The sequence below is a fragment of the Miscanthus floridulus genome, chromosome 6 (assembly GCF_019320115.1).
Source record: "Miscanthus floridulus cultivar M001 chromosome 6, ASM1932011v1, whole genome shotgun sequence".
Lineage (NCBI taxonomy): Eukaryota > Viridiplantae > Streptophyta > Magnoliopsida > Poales > Poaceae > Miscanthus > Miscanthus floridulus.
Genome location: NC_089585.1, coordinates 9034750 through 9046960, shown reverse-complemented (window position 1 = coordinate 9046960; position 12211 = coordinate 9034750). Strand labels below are relative to the sequence as shown.

Here is a 12211-nt window from a genome sequence, read left to right as displayed (position 1 = left end):
ATGCTTCCGCAGTGTGGTAGTATGGCTGACGTCGGATTCGCGTGCCTTCATCCTGCTGAATATTGTACTGGCTATTATTTATTAAAGGATTAAGTCCACTTTTGGCCCCTCAACTATTCTGTTCGTCTGATTTTAACCCTCAACTATAAAACCGTCTGGTGTTGATACCCTAACTGTCAAAACCGTTCGCTTTGGGGCGGTTTTAACCAAGCTGGCGTTGACCGTGCCACGATGGCCCCTCTCTTTCCTCCCGTCACCGGCGGCGAGCAGGCTACGACGGCAGCGCGCAAGCAGCATGGCGGTACGCGAGAATGCTGCTGCGGCGGCGCGCGAGCAGGGCGGTGGCGCTCGAGCAAGCTACGGACGCGGACGCCGCCTCCCCGGCGTTGGTGGCCTCCTGCGCGTACGAGGCGGGCACAGCCTGGGGCACCGGCGTCGGCTTCATGTACCAGTAGGTGGTGGAGGACTACTTCACGGGGTACCAGCGCTTCTTCTCGCGGTGCTGGACGTCCGCCTACTGCTACCCGGAGCCGCGGCCGGCGTTCCTCGGCAGCATGCCCACCAACCTCAACGACGTGCTGGTCTAGAACAAGCGCTAGATGTCCGGGATGCTTGCTGTCGGCGTCTCCAGGAGGCAGTCCCCGCTCGCCTATCGCCCGCTCCTCCGCGCCTCCCTGCTCCAGGCCATGGGCTACGCCTACTTCGGCTTCGCCGCACTCTACGCCGTTCCGGTGCCCTGCTATGCCACCCTGTCGCAGCTCTGCCTCCTCCGCGGCGTCCCGCTCTTCTCCTGCCCCGCCGCTGCCGTAGCGGCGTTCGCGTCCTCGCTGCTGCAGCACCCAGCGGAGGTGTGCGTGGCCAGGCGCGGGAGGCTGGACCTGCGCACGTGGTGGAACGAGCAGAGGTTCTAGGTGCTCAACGCCCTCACTGGTTAGCTCTTCAGCTACGTCAGCGCCGCCCAGGAGCGGCTCGCCGCACGCGCCTTGGACTTCGACCTCACCAGCAAGACCGCCGACGGGAGGTTGTACCAGGACGACGTCTTCAACTTCACGGGCTGCTCCACCCTGCTGCTCCCGGCCACCACGCTCTCCGTGCTCAACGCCACGGCCATCATGGCCGGCACCTGGAAGATGACGTCGTGGGGTGGCTTCCAATTCGTCGGCGAGCTGCTCCCGCAGTTGTTCCTCATGTGCTACGGCGCGGCGCTCAGTTACCCGCTGCTAGAGGGGATGTTCCTCCGGTGGGATGCTGCCAGGGTTATGCCACGCATCACCGTAGGGACCGGGGCCGCATGCCACGGGCGCCTCCGCGGGGGGCAGCCAGTGGAGGCAACAGCACGGTGTCCCGCTCGCGCGCTCGTCGGCCATGGCGTGGCCGCATGCTCATCCGGTTGCCCTAGCACGTGAGCCCGATGGCGGCTTAGCTAGCCCGACGCGGCAGCGCGCGCGCACGCTCGCTCAGCGACGACGTGGCAGCCAGACGGCGGCGAATGATTGCAAGGGGAGCAACGGCTACAGTGGCGCGGCTGGTGGTGCTCGAGCTCAGCGGAGCTAGACGACACACGAGCTGGGCGACGGATTCGACGGCCCTCGCCCGCCTCGCAGCAGTGCAGCAGCTGCGCTCGCCGGCCATGGCGCAACAGCCTGCTTGTCCGGTGGCGGCGACGACAACTCGACTGCACTGTCTGAATGCTGCTGGAGCTGGAGGAAGGAGGGGAGGGAATTAGTGGGTGACGCGCGGGCCCCACATTTCACTGAGATGTAGGCCAGCGTCCTACGTGGCGGTCAATGCCAGCGTGGCATGGTCAAACCCGTTCCACGCCAGACAAAACCGCCTCTTCCGCGCCCAGGTGCTAAAAGTGAACGGTTTTGACAGTTATGGTATCAACACTAGACGGTTTTGTAGTTGAAGGTTAAAATCAGACGAACACAATTGTTGAGGGGCCAAAAGTGAACTTAATCCTTTGTTAAATAAGGAGGATTCGTGTCCCTGCTGGATTTATGGTTGGACACAGTTATAGCCGTGACCACTCGCGCGCGCGACCCTGCCTGTCTGTTAAAACCGTGACCCCTAGCCTAAGCCAGGATTTATCGACTCATGGTTGAAAGTTGATTTGTTGTGGGAGAAAAATACTGTTAGTTGGCTTAAAAAAATAATGCTTATAAGCAAGCGAACAGGCGATAGTTCGCTCCTCACCCGCCACGCCGCCTAAGCTCCTGTCCGCCGCCGCAGTGGGCACGCAGCCAGCGATAGCACACGCCGCCTCGGCAGGCACCAGCACAATGGCCGTGGTGCAAGCCGGCTTGGGCCTCACCCGCTTCGTCCTCCTCGTCGGCATTGGTGCGTAACGCCGCCGCCCCATACTCCGTTGTGCACTTGCCCGTCCATCGATCTGCTGCATGCTACCCTATGATTTACTAGATCGAGCTAGCTAGCTCTTCCGGTGCTTAGAACCCGCAACACGGCCCACGCGCGTGCCTTTGTTTTTTTTCCTCCTCCAATTCTCCTTCTCCTTTTTTTTCTCATCCGGATCGATCGTGCAGGTGCTGTCGGCGGCCCCATCGCTGCCCGCAGCGGCAAACTCGGCGAGCTCCTCCGCGATCTTCAGGTGCGTGCGGCGGCGCACCGCTCCGATCGATCTACGATCTACACCCTGCGGCGTGTTTGCATTGTGCTTTCAGCTCTGAATTCTGATCCGCGTTTGATTTCCTGATGATGCTGCCTTCGCAGGAGTCTCTTAGAGAGAAGGGGTCGGGAGTGGAATCAGCCCCCGTCAACGACGACACTAACATAGTACGTCATGCGTGCATCGTGCATCGCGCAACGCCCTGCTTCTGCTTGTATATGAACGAGGCAGCATGATGCGTGTACCTTGTGCTAGCACATAATTAATGTAGCACGCTGTTCTGTTTTATTTAGGTGGCTAAAGCACTTGCTCAATTGACCAACGAGGTTCATCACGTCGTGACAAGACCTATTATTCAGGTGGATACAGGAAACGGAGGTCTGTCACCTCAACTACGTACTGCGCTTGAATCTGTTTGTTCTGCTAGCTGTCCGGTTCCTGTCTTACCATTACATACCATCCAATCCTGTCTTAATTAACATGCATTGGCTCGTCATGCATGCATATTATGCTTTATTACTAAACCCAACCATCATATTGCATGGAGACAAACTGAAAATCTCTTGTATTTGTTCTTCTCCGCTACTGCTATGACAACTAAGTGTTGAACTTCCGCTACTTTGCATATCACCATCTGTTTCTGCTAGAATATTTTTTTAGAAGGGCGGTGAAAGCTTTGCCATATTTTTATTAGACGATAGAACAAGAAAAAAGGTTTACAAACAAGAACAACCGACTAGGCCCTGTACAACCACGGTCTCCTCACCGCACCCTCGACCTGAAAACCACCCAACCCGAAACAAGAAAAAGAAGCTCTCAACTGAGACAAAACCAAGAAGACAAAACAGAAGAAAAAAGCCTGCTAGAATAAATATGGTACCAAACAAACATGTGTTAAAGTAAGCCTGCAAATGGAATGTTCTTTCAGATCTTTGTGTAAAATTCGGTATATCTTTTATATTTAGGCTGTTGTGTCAACATGATTAAAGCCCTCCTTAAGTAATAATTTTACCTCTTTGCAGCTGGATCAGCTTTCATAGTACCTGCTGCTGCTGTAGGGACAGTCGGCTACTGTTACATGTGGTGGAAAGTAAGTCCCAATTGATGTTGATTTTTTTTTCATTCATCAGTGATATAATCCCATTGTATTTAAGTAAATCAGCATGTTCTGAACACCCATGCTTTCAGACACTCAATAGCGATTACTCTTCTTTTAGAAATAAAATAAAAACTGGAAATTGGCTTTTGACTTCTTTTTCCAAGTTGCAGTATCTATGCGTGTCACTACAGTCAAATGGCCTGCTTTCGGGCCACTGTGATCTAATTCTGAAGTCCTACCCTTTTTGTTGAACTATATAAAGTCTACTACAAGCCCAAAACCTAGCTACATGTCATAGACAAATAAAAACGCTAAAAAATTGTGTTAGGCCATTTGCTATTTACTTGAGCTTATCCTGTTCTAATTGTCTACAAGCATTGAAAAGGGCTTGTTCGATTAACTGTAATCTCTCCGTTGCCTTTCAGGGAATTTCCTTCTCTAGCTTGATGTATGTCACTAAACGCAATATGGCTAATGCTGTTGCAAGCATGACTAAGCATCTGGAACAAGTGCAGAGCTCTCTTGCTGTAAGTACTACCAGCATCCCTTTCCTAGCGAAGTCATTATCTCATTTTCCTTTATTATTCAGAATGAATGAACATTATTTGTATTATATTCTAGACAGCAGTACCACAACTTGTAGTCACTATTACTGTCAAATGGATGATGACATATTCCTCTCTGAAATAGATAATGATACTCTTAATGCTCGTATTTAGGTTACTATTTTTTTCTTGATGCGTAGGACAGTTGTGGCTCATTGCATTATGGAAGAACAAGGTTTAATTACAAAGCATCCAAAGCGAAAATTAAAAATTAAATTCTGAAATAGACCACGTGCCACTGAAAAAAATCATGAACAACAAACAACAGAGCAACTCAAGGACGGCAGATGGGGAAAAAAATTGGGTGCACCCCGGGCACACCGAGCTGCTCGTGCTCTCCCCAACCAGATACACGCCACGTGCACAGCTCCTTCATCGTACGGCAACGCGAAATAACCCTCCGACGGCAGCCAAACAACATGACGGCTCGGCTCATGGAACCTCATCGGCTCAGCTTGTTCGTTCCCATCCCAATTCCCAATCCTGGGGCGGCGCGGCCAGCCCATGGGCACGCTCCCCGGCGGCGTGGCCAGCACAAGGGCAGAGCTCCTCGGCGGCGCGGCCAGCACAGGGGCGCTCTCCCTCGTGGTGCGGCCAGCTCAGGGGCGCTCTCCTGCAGATGCCGGCGTCGCCCGTACTCGCGGCCAGCGCTGCAAGCGACCTCGCCATCCGTCGTTGCCCACCCGTACACGGCTGAGTCCTTCGTTCCTAGAGCGTGCTTGCCTTCCGCTTGCGACCTGACCGGCGCCTTCTGCGTGCGCAGATCCGTCGTCGCCGTCGCCTTCGCCTATTCCGGCGCTCTTGCCGTCGCCTGAGCCTCTATCAGCTGAGGATATGGGTGTTCAGGTAAGGTGAAGAATCTGAATCTGAAATGGGCAGATTATACTTGATTGATTGATATGGGTGTCATTGTTTCAGCACAGCAGAGCATTCAGGATGTTCCCGTCGTTCTTGGCCGGGGAACCATTGTCCAAGTCCTGAAGGCTCCTGAGGTCATGTCTACCTGATGATGTCTACTAGCTACATGCTACAGTCTGAAAAAAATGTAAAAGATGGATGAGAAAGTGATGTGGGGAGCATTCGCAAGTAGAAAATAACTTGTTGATAGGCGTGCAGTTCATGTAGGTGCTGCAGCGTGATACATTTGACAAATGGTTGAAGAATTTATTTCTTAAAGACGTTTTGGCCGCTGTATTTGCAGCTTGGAGCAAGTCCATGGCTAGGACAAGAAGCCTGTGCACTGAATCGATGCATCAGGCTCTGAACAGCCACTCAAGCTGAAGTTCTCTCAAGCTGAAGTTCTCACTAGCTCAGATCGATTGTACTCATACAAAAAGTGGTCTGTGCGTCGTTTTAGTACTAATATATCCCTAGGGCTTTGAATGTAGATGAATGTAGATGTTTGGATAGGACCGACAGATTGTCAACAATTGTATCAGTATATAGTTCATTGATACTTGTAAAATGTAAAATGTGATTTTTGTCTGAAATATATTTGGATGTTTTGAAATCAGCAGTGGAATGGATGTCTTAATAATCTCATAGATTCTCTGAAATGCATTGTTCTAAACAGGCTCCTATTGAGAGCAAAGTGTGTAAGGCTCCTATCTGAGCAAAAGAGGCTTCCTAACAGCAAAAGAGCAAAGTTACATAGATTTATTATTCTTGCACTCCATCAAAATGTAACTTCCTAACAGTTGTTTGCAGTGTGGCATCTTGATCAACTCCGATTAAGAGACCTGTGTATCCTCCTAGTATGTATGGAGCAGCCATTGCAGAAGGATCAGCAAGTAAACTGAACTGTGGCATTGTGGAAGTAGCATATCCAGCTTGCACGAAAGGAGCATACATGGCTGAAGATGGCCCTTCTTCTACATCGTTATTTTCCGGATTTTCACCTACAATGAAGCATATATATGATAATACAATATGATAATACAATATTTAAAACAGTGGGCAGATCAGTACCTTTTTTATGACCACCCTTCTTCTTCTTCCCTGCCTTCTTTTCAACAGCATTTTTAAAACGTGTATTCTTTGGTCCCTTTATTACTTCAGGAATTCTAAAAGATATTACTCCATTTAATGGTTGCTTGACATTTTCATTTGGAATTGGAGGAACCTCATTAGATTTTTCATGCATCTCACTTAGATAAGTATCTGCTTCCAGGTTCAAGTTATGTATGGCTTTCTGCAATTTATCAAGAAGTTCTTTTGACCGAGAACACTTCAATGCAAGAGATGTGGCCTGTCGAGATATAAGTGCTGCATGTGTTTTCAAACCTCTCATCTTAGTTACTTGTTTCTCAATATAAAATCCACTTTTGGCATAGTTGGTCCATCTAGGCAGGATATATTGCGATGGCAAATTGTATACTCCATTTGTATTGAAGACTCTAAGAGCATGCTTGCACAATAAACCTGTACGATGTATGGTAGTTTCCAATTTAAACAACCCATATTACAGCTTACAATGTATAAATTGAAATGTAAATAGTATACATACCTATGGATTTAAACCTCCGACAAGAGCATCTAATGGTGGAATCTTTTTTTCCTCGATGAGGCCCAGCTTAATACACTGAAGATTCCACCATAGGTTTGAATCTTTTTTTCCTCGATGAATCTTTTTTTCCTCGATGAATACTATTTACATTAGATGCTCTTGTCGGAGGTTTGAATCCATAGGTATGTATACTATCTACATTCAAAGCCCTAGGGATATATTAGTACTAAAACGACGCACAGACCACTTTTTGTATGAGTACAATCGATCTGAGCTAGTGAGAACTTCAGCTTGAGAGAACTTCAGCTTGAGTGGCTGTTCAGAGCCTGATGCATCGATTCAGTGCACAGGCTTCTTGTCCCAGCTATGGACTTGCTCCAAGCTGCAAATACAGCGGCCAAAACGTCTTTAAGAAATAAATTCTTCAACCATTTGTCAAATGTATCACGCTGCAGCACCTACATGAACTGCACGCCTATCAACAAGTTATTTTCTACTTGCGAATGCTCCCCACATCACTTTCTCATCCATCTTTTACATTTTTTTCAGACTGTAGCATGTAGCTAGTAGACATCATCAGGTAGACATGACCTCAGGAGCCTTCAGGACTTGGACAATGGTTCCCCGGCCAAGAACGACGGGAACATCCTGAATGCTCTGCTGTGCTGAAACAATGACACCCATATCAATCAATCAAGTATAATCTGCCCATTTCAGATTCAGATTCTTCACCTTACCTGAACACCCATATCCTCAGCCGGTAGAGGCTCAGGCGACGGCAAGAGCGCCGGAATAGGCGAAGGCGACGACGGCGACGGATCTGCGCATGCAGAAGGCGCCGGTCAGGTCGCAGGCGGAAGGCAAGCACGCTCTAGGAACGAAGGACTCAGCCGTGTACGGGCGGGCAACGACGGATGGCGAGGTCGCTTGCAGCGCTGGCCGCGAGTACGGGCGACGCCGGCATCTGCGGGAAAGCGCCCCTGAGCTGGCCGCACCACGAGGGAGAGCGCCCCTGTGCTGGCCGCGCCGCCGAGGAGCTCTGCCCTTGTGCTGGCCACGCCACCGGGGAGCGTGCCCATGGGCTGGCCGCGCCGCCCCAGGATTGGGAATTGGGATGGGAACGAACAAGCTGAGCCGATGAGGTTCCATGAGCCGAGCCGTCATGTTGTTTGGCTGCCGTCGGAGGGTTATTTCGCGTTGCCGTACGATGAAGGAGCTGTGCACGTGGCGTGTATCTAGCTGGGGAGAGCACGAGCAGCTCGGTGTGCCCGGGGTGCACCCAATTTTTTTCCGCAGATGGAGGCCTAACTATGTCTAATAAATTTAGGTGACTTGAATATTGAACCACACAACTATGTCTAGTAAATTAGGTGGATGCTGAATTACAATTTAACTGAAGTATTATCTCAACAAATAAAAATTGTAATATTCTTTTAAACTAACTTTGGAGATTTGTAGTCCTCATTTATAAACAAGCCTTAATCGCATTGTTTATTCAAAAATAGTTGTATGATTAGATATTTTCATCAACCCTATGGTTGAAGCATAGGATTCAAATGGGTCTCCAACACGGATTTCAAAATGCTGCCCTGTTTGAATGTATACCACTTTTCTTAAGTAGCTTGTGGGATTTTCAAATGATCTAAGTGTATTAAATGCCACAACTTGTGCAGGCTGCTAAAAAGCTCTTATCACAGCGCATTCAGCACGTGGATGATAAATTGGAACAGCAGAAGGAGATTTCGGTGCAAATAAGAGATCAGGTACTTTGAAATTCAGTATCTTTTGCTTGAAAGAGAACCCCGGATGTTTTTATGTTCATTCAAACAGCAAGAACAGATTTGGAAACGTATGTACCACTGTGAAGCTAGTTTCCATGAGTTATTTACAGTGACCTACACTGTCAAAACCTTACAGTGAACTGAAATGTTAATATGTTATTTTTGCATATTTTGTTGATTATACAGACTTAGCTGCTAATACGAATGAGCTAGACGATGGAGTCTTTAGTGTATTGTGTATAATCTCATATATCCGCTTTTCTTCATTCAGGTTACTGGTGCAAAGTTGAAAATCAAGAACATTGGATCAGACATGGATAACATAAAAAATATGGTTATGGGCCTGGTGAGCTTATATTGAACTTGCATTTGCTTCGTACTAGTTTTCAGGGGCGGATCCAGGGCCCAGGCTGCAGCCCGGGGCGAGTCCATATAGCCTCTTTAACATATGTGGTGTTTAGCCTAAAAAACTATGATCTTAATTAGACAAAAGGAGGCCTAGGAAGCAAGATCAGACTGTTTTGAACGTGAATCAGCAGTTCAGCCCGGGGCGCAGCCCCGTTCTGGATCCGCCCCTGCTAGTTTTATAGTTTTTCCAGTTGTCTTAGCATAAACTTATCTGTTGTGCAGGATGAGAAGATGGATTCAATTGAAGCAAAACAGGTAAACTTTATCCTTATCGGAGCAGTATTGGCATAATATTGAATTTCTCGAGTTGAACACTCAGCAAATTTAGTGTCAAGCTTTTGTGTTTTAGATCATAGATCCAATTTCTCATACAGTAGTGGAAGTGGAGGATTCCATTGTCTTTCCTCCTCAATGCATGATACAAACTAAGTGCAGTAAACTACTGTCTTCTTCCATGATGACTAACAATATCTTATCAACAGAATTATTCATGTGTGGCGGTGGATTATCTCTGCCAATTCATAGAAAAAAGGGTTGACAAGCTACCGGAACAGCTGGTGAGTGTGCCCATTTTTGGTGCCAGCATTTTTTAGTCTTCACGCCATGTTTCCTACATTATTATTGTATAAATCTTACTTTGATAGTAAGTATGGTACACTATTCATTTCTTGTTTCTTGGTAAACGATTATTATGGCCAATATAAAAAGCTCAGTGTGCTGGTAATTTTTTTTTACTGTGCATGGAAGTGCACATAGTAATAAAATTGAGATACGATAAGAAGAATCTCCTTGTTGAGCTAGACTTGCTTTTCATGTATATTTCATTTACAGTGCATTGCACTTCCTAGTCCCACTTGAACTAAAACATGGTATTATTTCAATATATCTGTAGCTCCTTTTTTTTTCATACCGAAACCCTCTCCATGACAAACCCAAATGCCAAACTGTCAGAAAGAAAGCAAGGAGAAGAAATTTGTTGTTGATATTTTTGAGTGATAGGATCCCCTGGATCATGAGCAATGTATTCTAACTTCCAAGCAAGGATCCCCTGATTCTCTTCTCTGGTTTTTTCTTTTTCCCAGGAAGGATTGCAACAAACAGTAAAGCGCATCGGATACAAGAGCTCAGAGTTGCCACCGGTTAGTTCTGTCACTTTGTTTCTTCTTAGTTGAACTGTTTCATTGAAATGGCCGACGTCGTAATTATTTTAGGAACCACTTCATTTTATTTTTTTTGAGGGGGAACCACTTCATTTTGCTGGAGGCTGACGGGGAAATCTTTGTTTTTCGACAGGGGCTGGGGGGGTTCGGGCAACTGCTGGCCACCGAATCAGCGAACCCTTGCAGTAGAAGAATGCTTCGATCAACAGGCTTGAACTCGGCACGTCTGATTCTGCCTTGACCGTGAGAGAGATCAAGGCAAAGCAATGGATGCATTACCGACGCCTTGTGAAATTTTGTACAGGGAAGCACACCTTGATTTAGGGAGGCATGTTCCGTCTTTCTAGTTCTGGGTCACTGGCTTATTTTGCCGCTTTGGCCAGTTTGAACTGCGGATAGTTGAATCTCGGATTCCAGTTTTGATCTATTTTCGTCAGGCGTGTTTGATCTTTCCAAGTTCAAACGATGATCGACCCCGTTCACTGGTCTGAAACTTGGCTGAAACTGGCTGAAAAACACTGTTCCGACTGAATTGTTGTGAAAGAAAAATACTATTCCAACTAAAAAAAAGCTGAACAAGTCGAATATGGGGTAAGTCAAACAGGACCATCGTGCATCGTGGCAACAGGCTTTTGTGGCCTCGTGCATCGTGGCAATTAGCTTGTACTATTTCCTAATTTCAAGGGTTTGTTTGCCACGCCTAAAAATTTTGGTTCAGCAACACCTGATGTCACAGGCTTTTGTGGCCTCGTGCATCGTGGCAATTAGCTGTGCTGCCTTTTTTTTTCTTTGAATCTTGTGCTGCCTTCTTGGTCCCGCGATGGATAAGGGTGTGTTTAGTTGGGGAGGTGAAATTTTTTTGGGTGTCACATCGGATGTGTCGGAAGGATGTTGGGAGAGATTTTTGGATACTAATAAAAAAACAAATTACAAAACTCATCAGGAAACTGCGAGACGAATTTAATGATACTAATTAATCGGTCATTAGCACATGTGGGTTACTGTATCACTTAAGGCTTTTCATGGACTAATTAGGCTTAAAAGATTCGTCTCACGATTTCGGCGAGAATTGTGCAATTAGTTTTTTTCGTCTACATTTAGTACTCCATGCATGTGTCCCTCTTTTACTGTAGAAGGCAAAAAAATTTGGAAACTAAACATGGCCTAAATATAATCGGTAACGGCAATGATGATTATAGTCTCTGTTTTCGACGGACCCCGCCCTTGGCCGCGCGGCCCTGCCCGCGTCCACGCCGCCCGCCCACGCCGCGTGACCGTGCCGTCAACAAGCTCCACACCGACGACCTTCGCCCCACTCCGTTGCATCGAGATCCGCGTCGACGAGCCTCCGTTCGTTCGATCAGTAATCAGATGCTACACTAAAAGCGCATGTTGCAAGAGTATGTTTGAAGTGTTTTAGATGTTTCAGAAGTATATGTGTAAGTGTTGTATATTGATGTTACAAAAGTAGATTTGGATGTTGCACATATTGTAATGGCTATGCACGTATGTTTTAAGTGTATGTTCCAAATGTTTCATCTGTTCCAGGCGAATGTTGCAAGTGTTTTATCTGGATGTTGCAAAAGTAGATCTGGATGGTGCATATACATGTATGTTGCAAGTATATGTTTCAAGTGTTTTCAGGTGTTTCATACGTATGTTTGTGAGTGTTTTATCTAGATATTGTATATATTTCCAATGGTTTTTAAATGTTTTTCAGGCATTTTCGTAAGTGTTTCGGACGCTTTGTTTTAAGTGTTTCATTTGTCTTCTTTTGTATATTGCAATTATTGCATCTGGATGTTTCAAAAGTAGATCGGGATGTTGCACATGGGATGCGTGTGGGAAGCGGCTGGTAGTGCGGACGACGTTCGGGGCGGCGAGGGCGATGTCCGGGGCGGCGTGGGCCCACTGTTGGGGTGCTCCCTCGCGAGCCCAACGCGATATGCGCTCGTTTGCTCCCTTTGCACGGTAACGTCCGGACGCTAGGCGCGGGCAAATCCGATATATAATGCCTGTGATCCTA

General features: G+C 47.3%; 1 protein-coding gene across 1 annotated transcript; it reads left to right on the top strand.

The window, feature by feature from the left end:
* The first annotated feature begins 2214 nt into the window (after positions 1 to 2214).
* On the top strand, positions 2215 to 10501 carry LOC136457576 (uncharacterized). Its single transcript, XM_066457610.1, has 12 exons — positions 2215 to 2340; positions 2544 to 2608; positions 2731 to 2793; positions 2920 to 3004; positions 3649 to 3716; positions 4151 to 4252; positions 8510 to 8599; positions 8889 to 8963; positions 9248 to 9280; positions 9508 to 9582; positions 10108 to 10164; positions 10319 to 10501. Exons 1-12 carry the CDS (start codon positions 2283 to 2285, stop codon positions 10424 to 10426), a joined length of 879 nt encoding a protein of 292 aa, XP_066313707.1. The 5' UTR covers positions 2215 to 2282; the 3' UTR covers positions 10427 to 10501.
* Positions 10502 to 12211: the final 1710 nt, after the last annotated feature.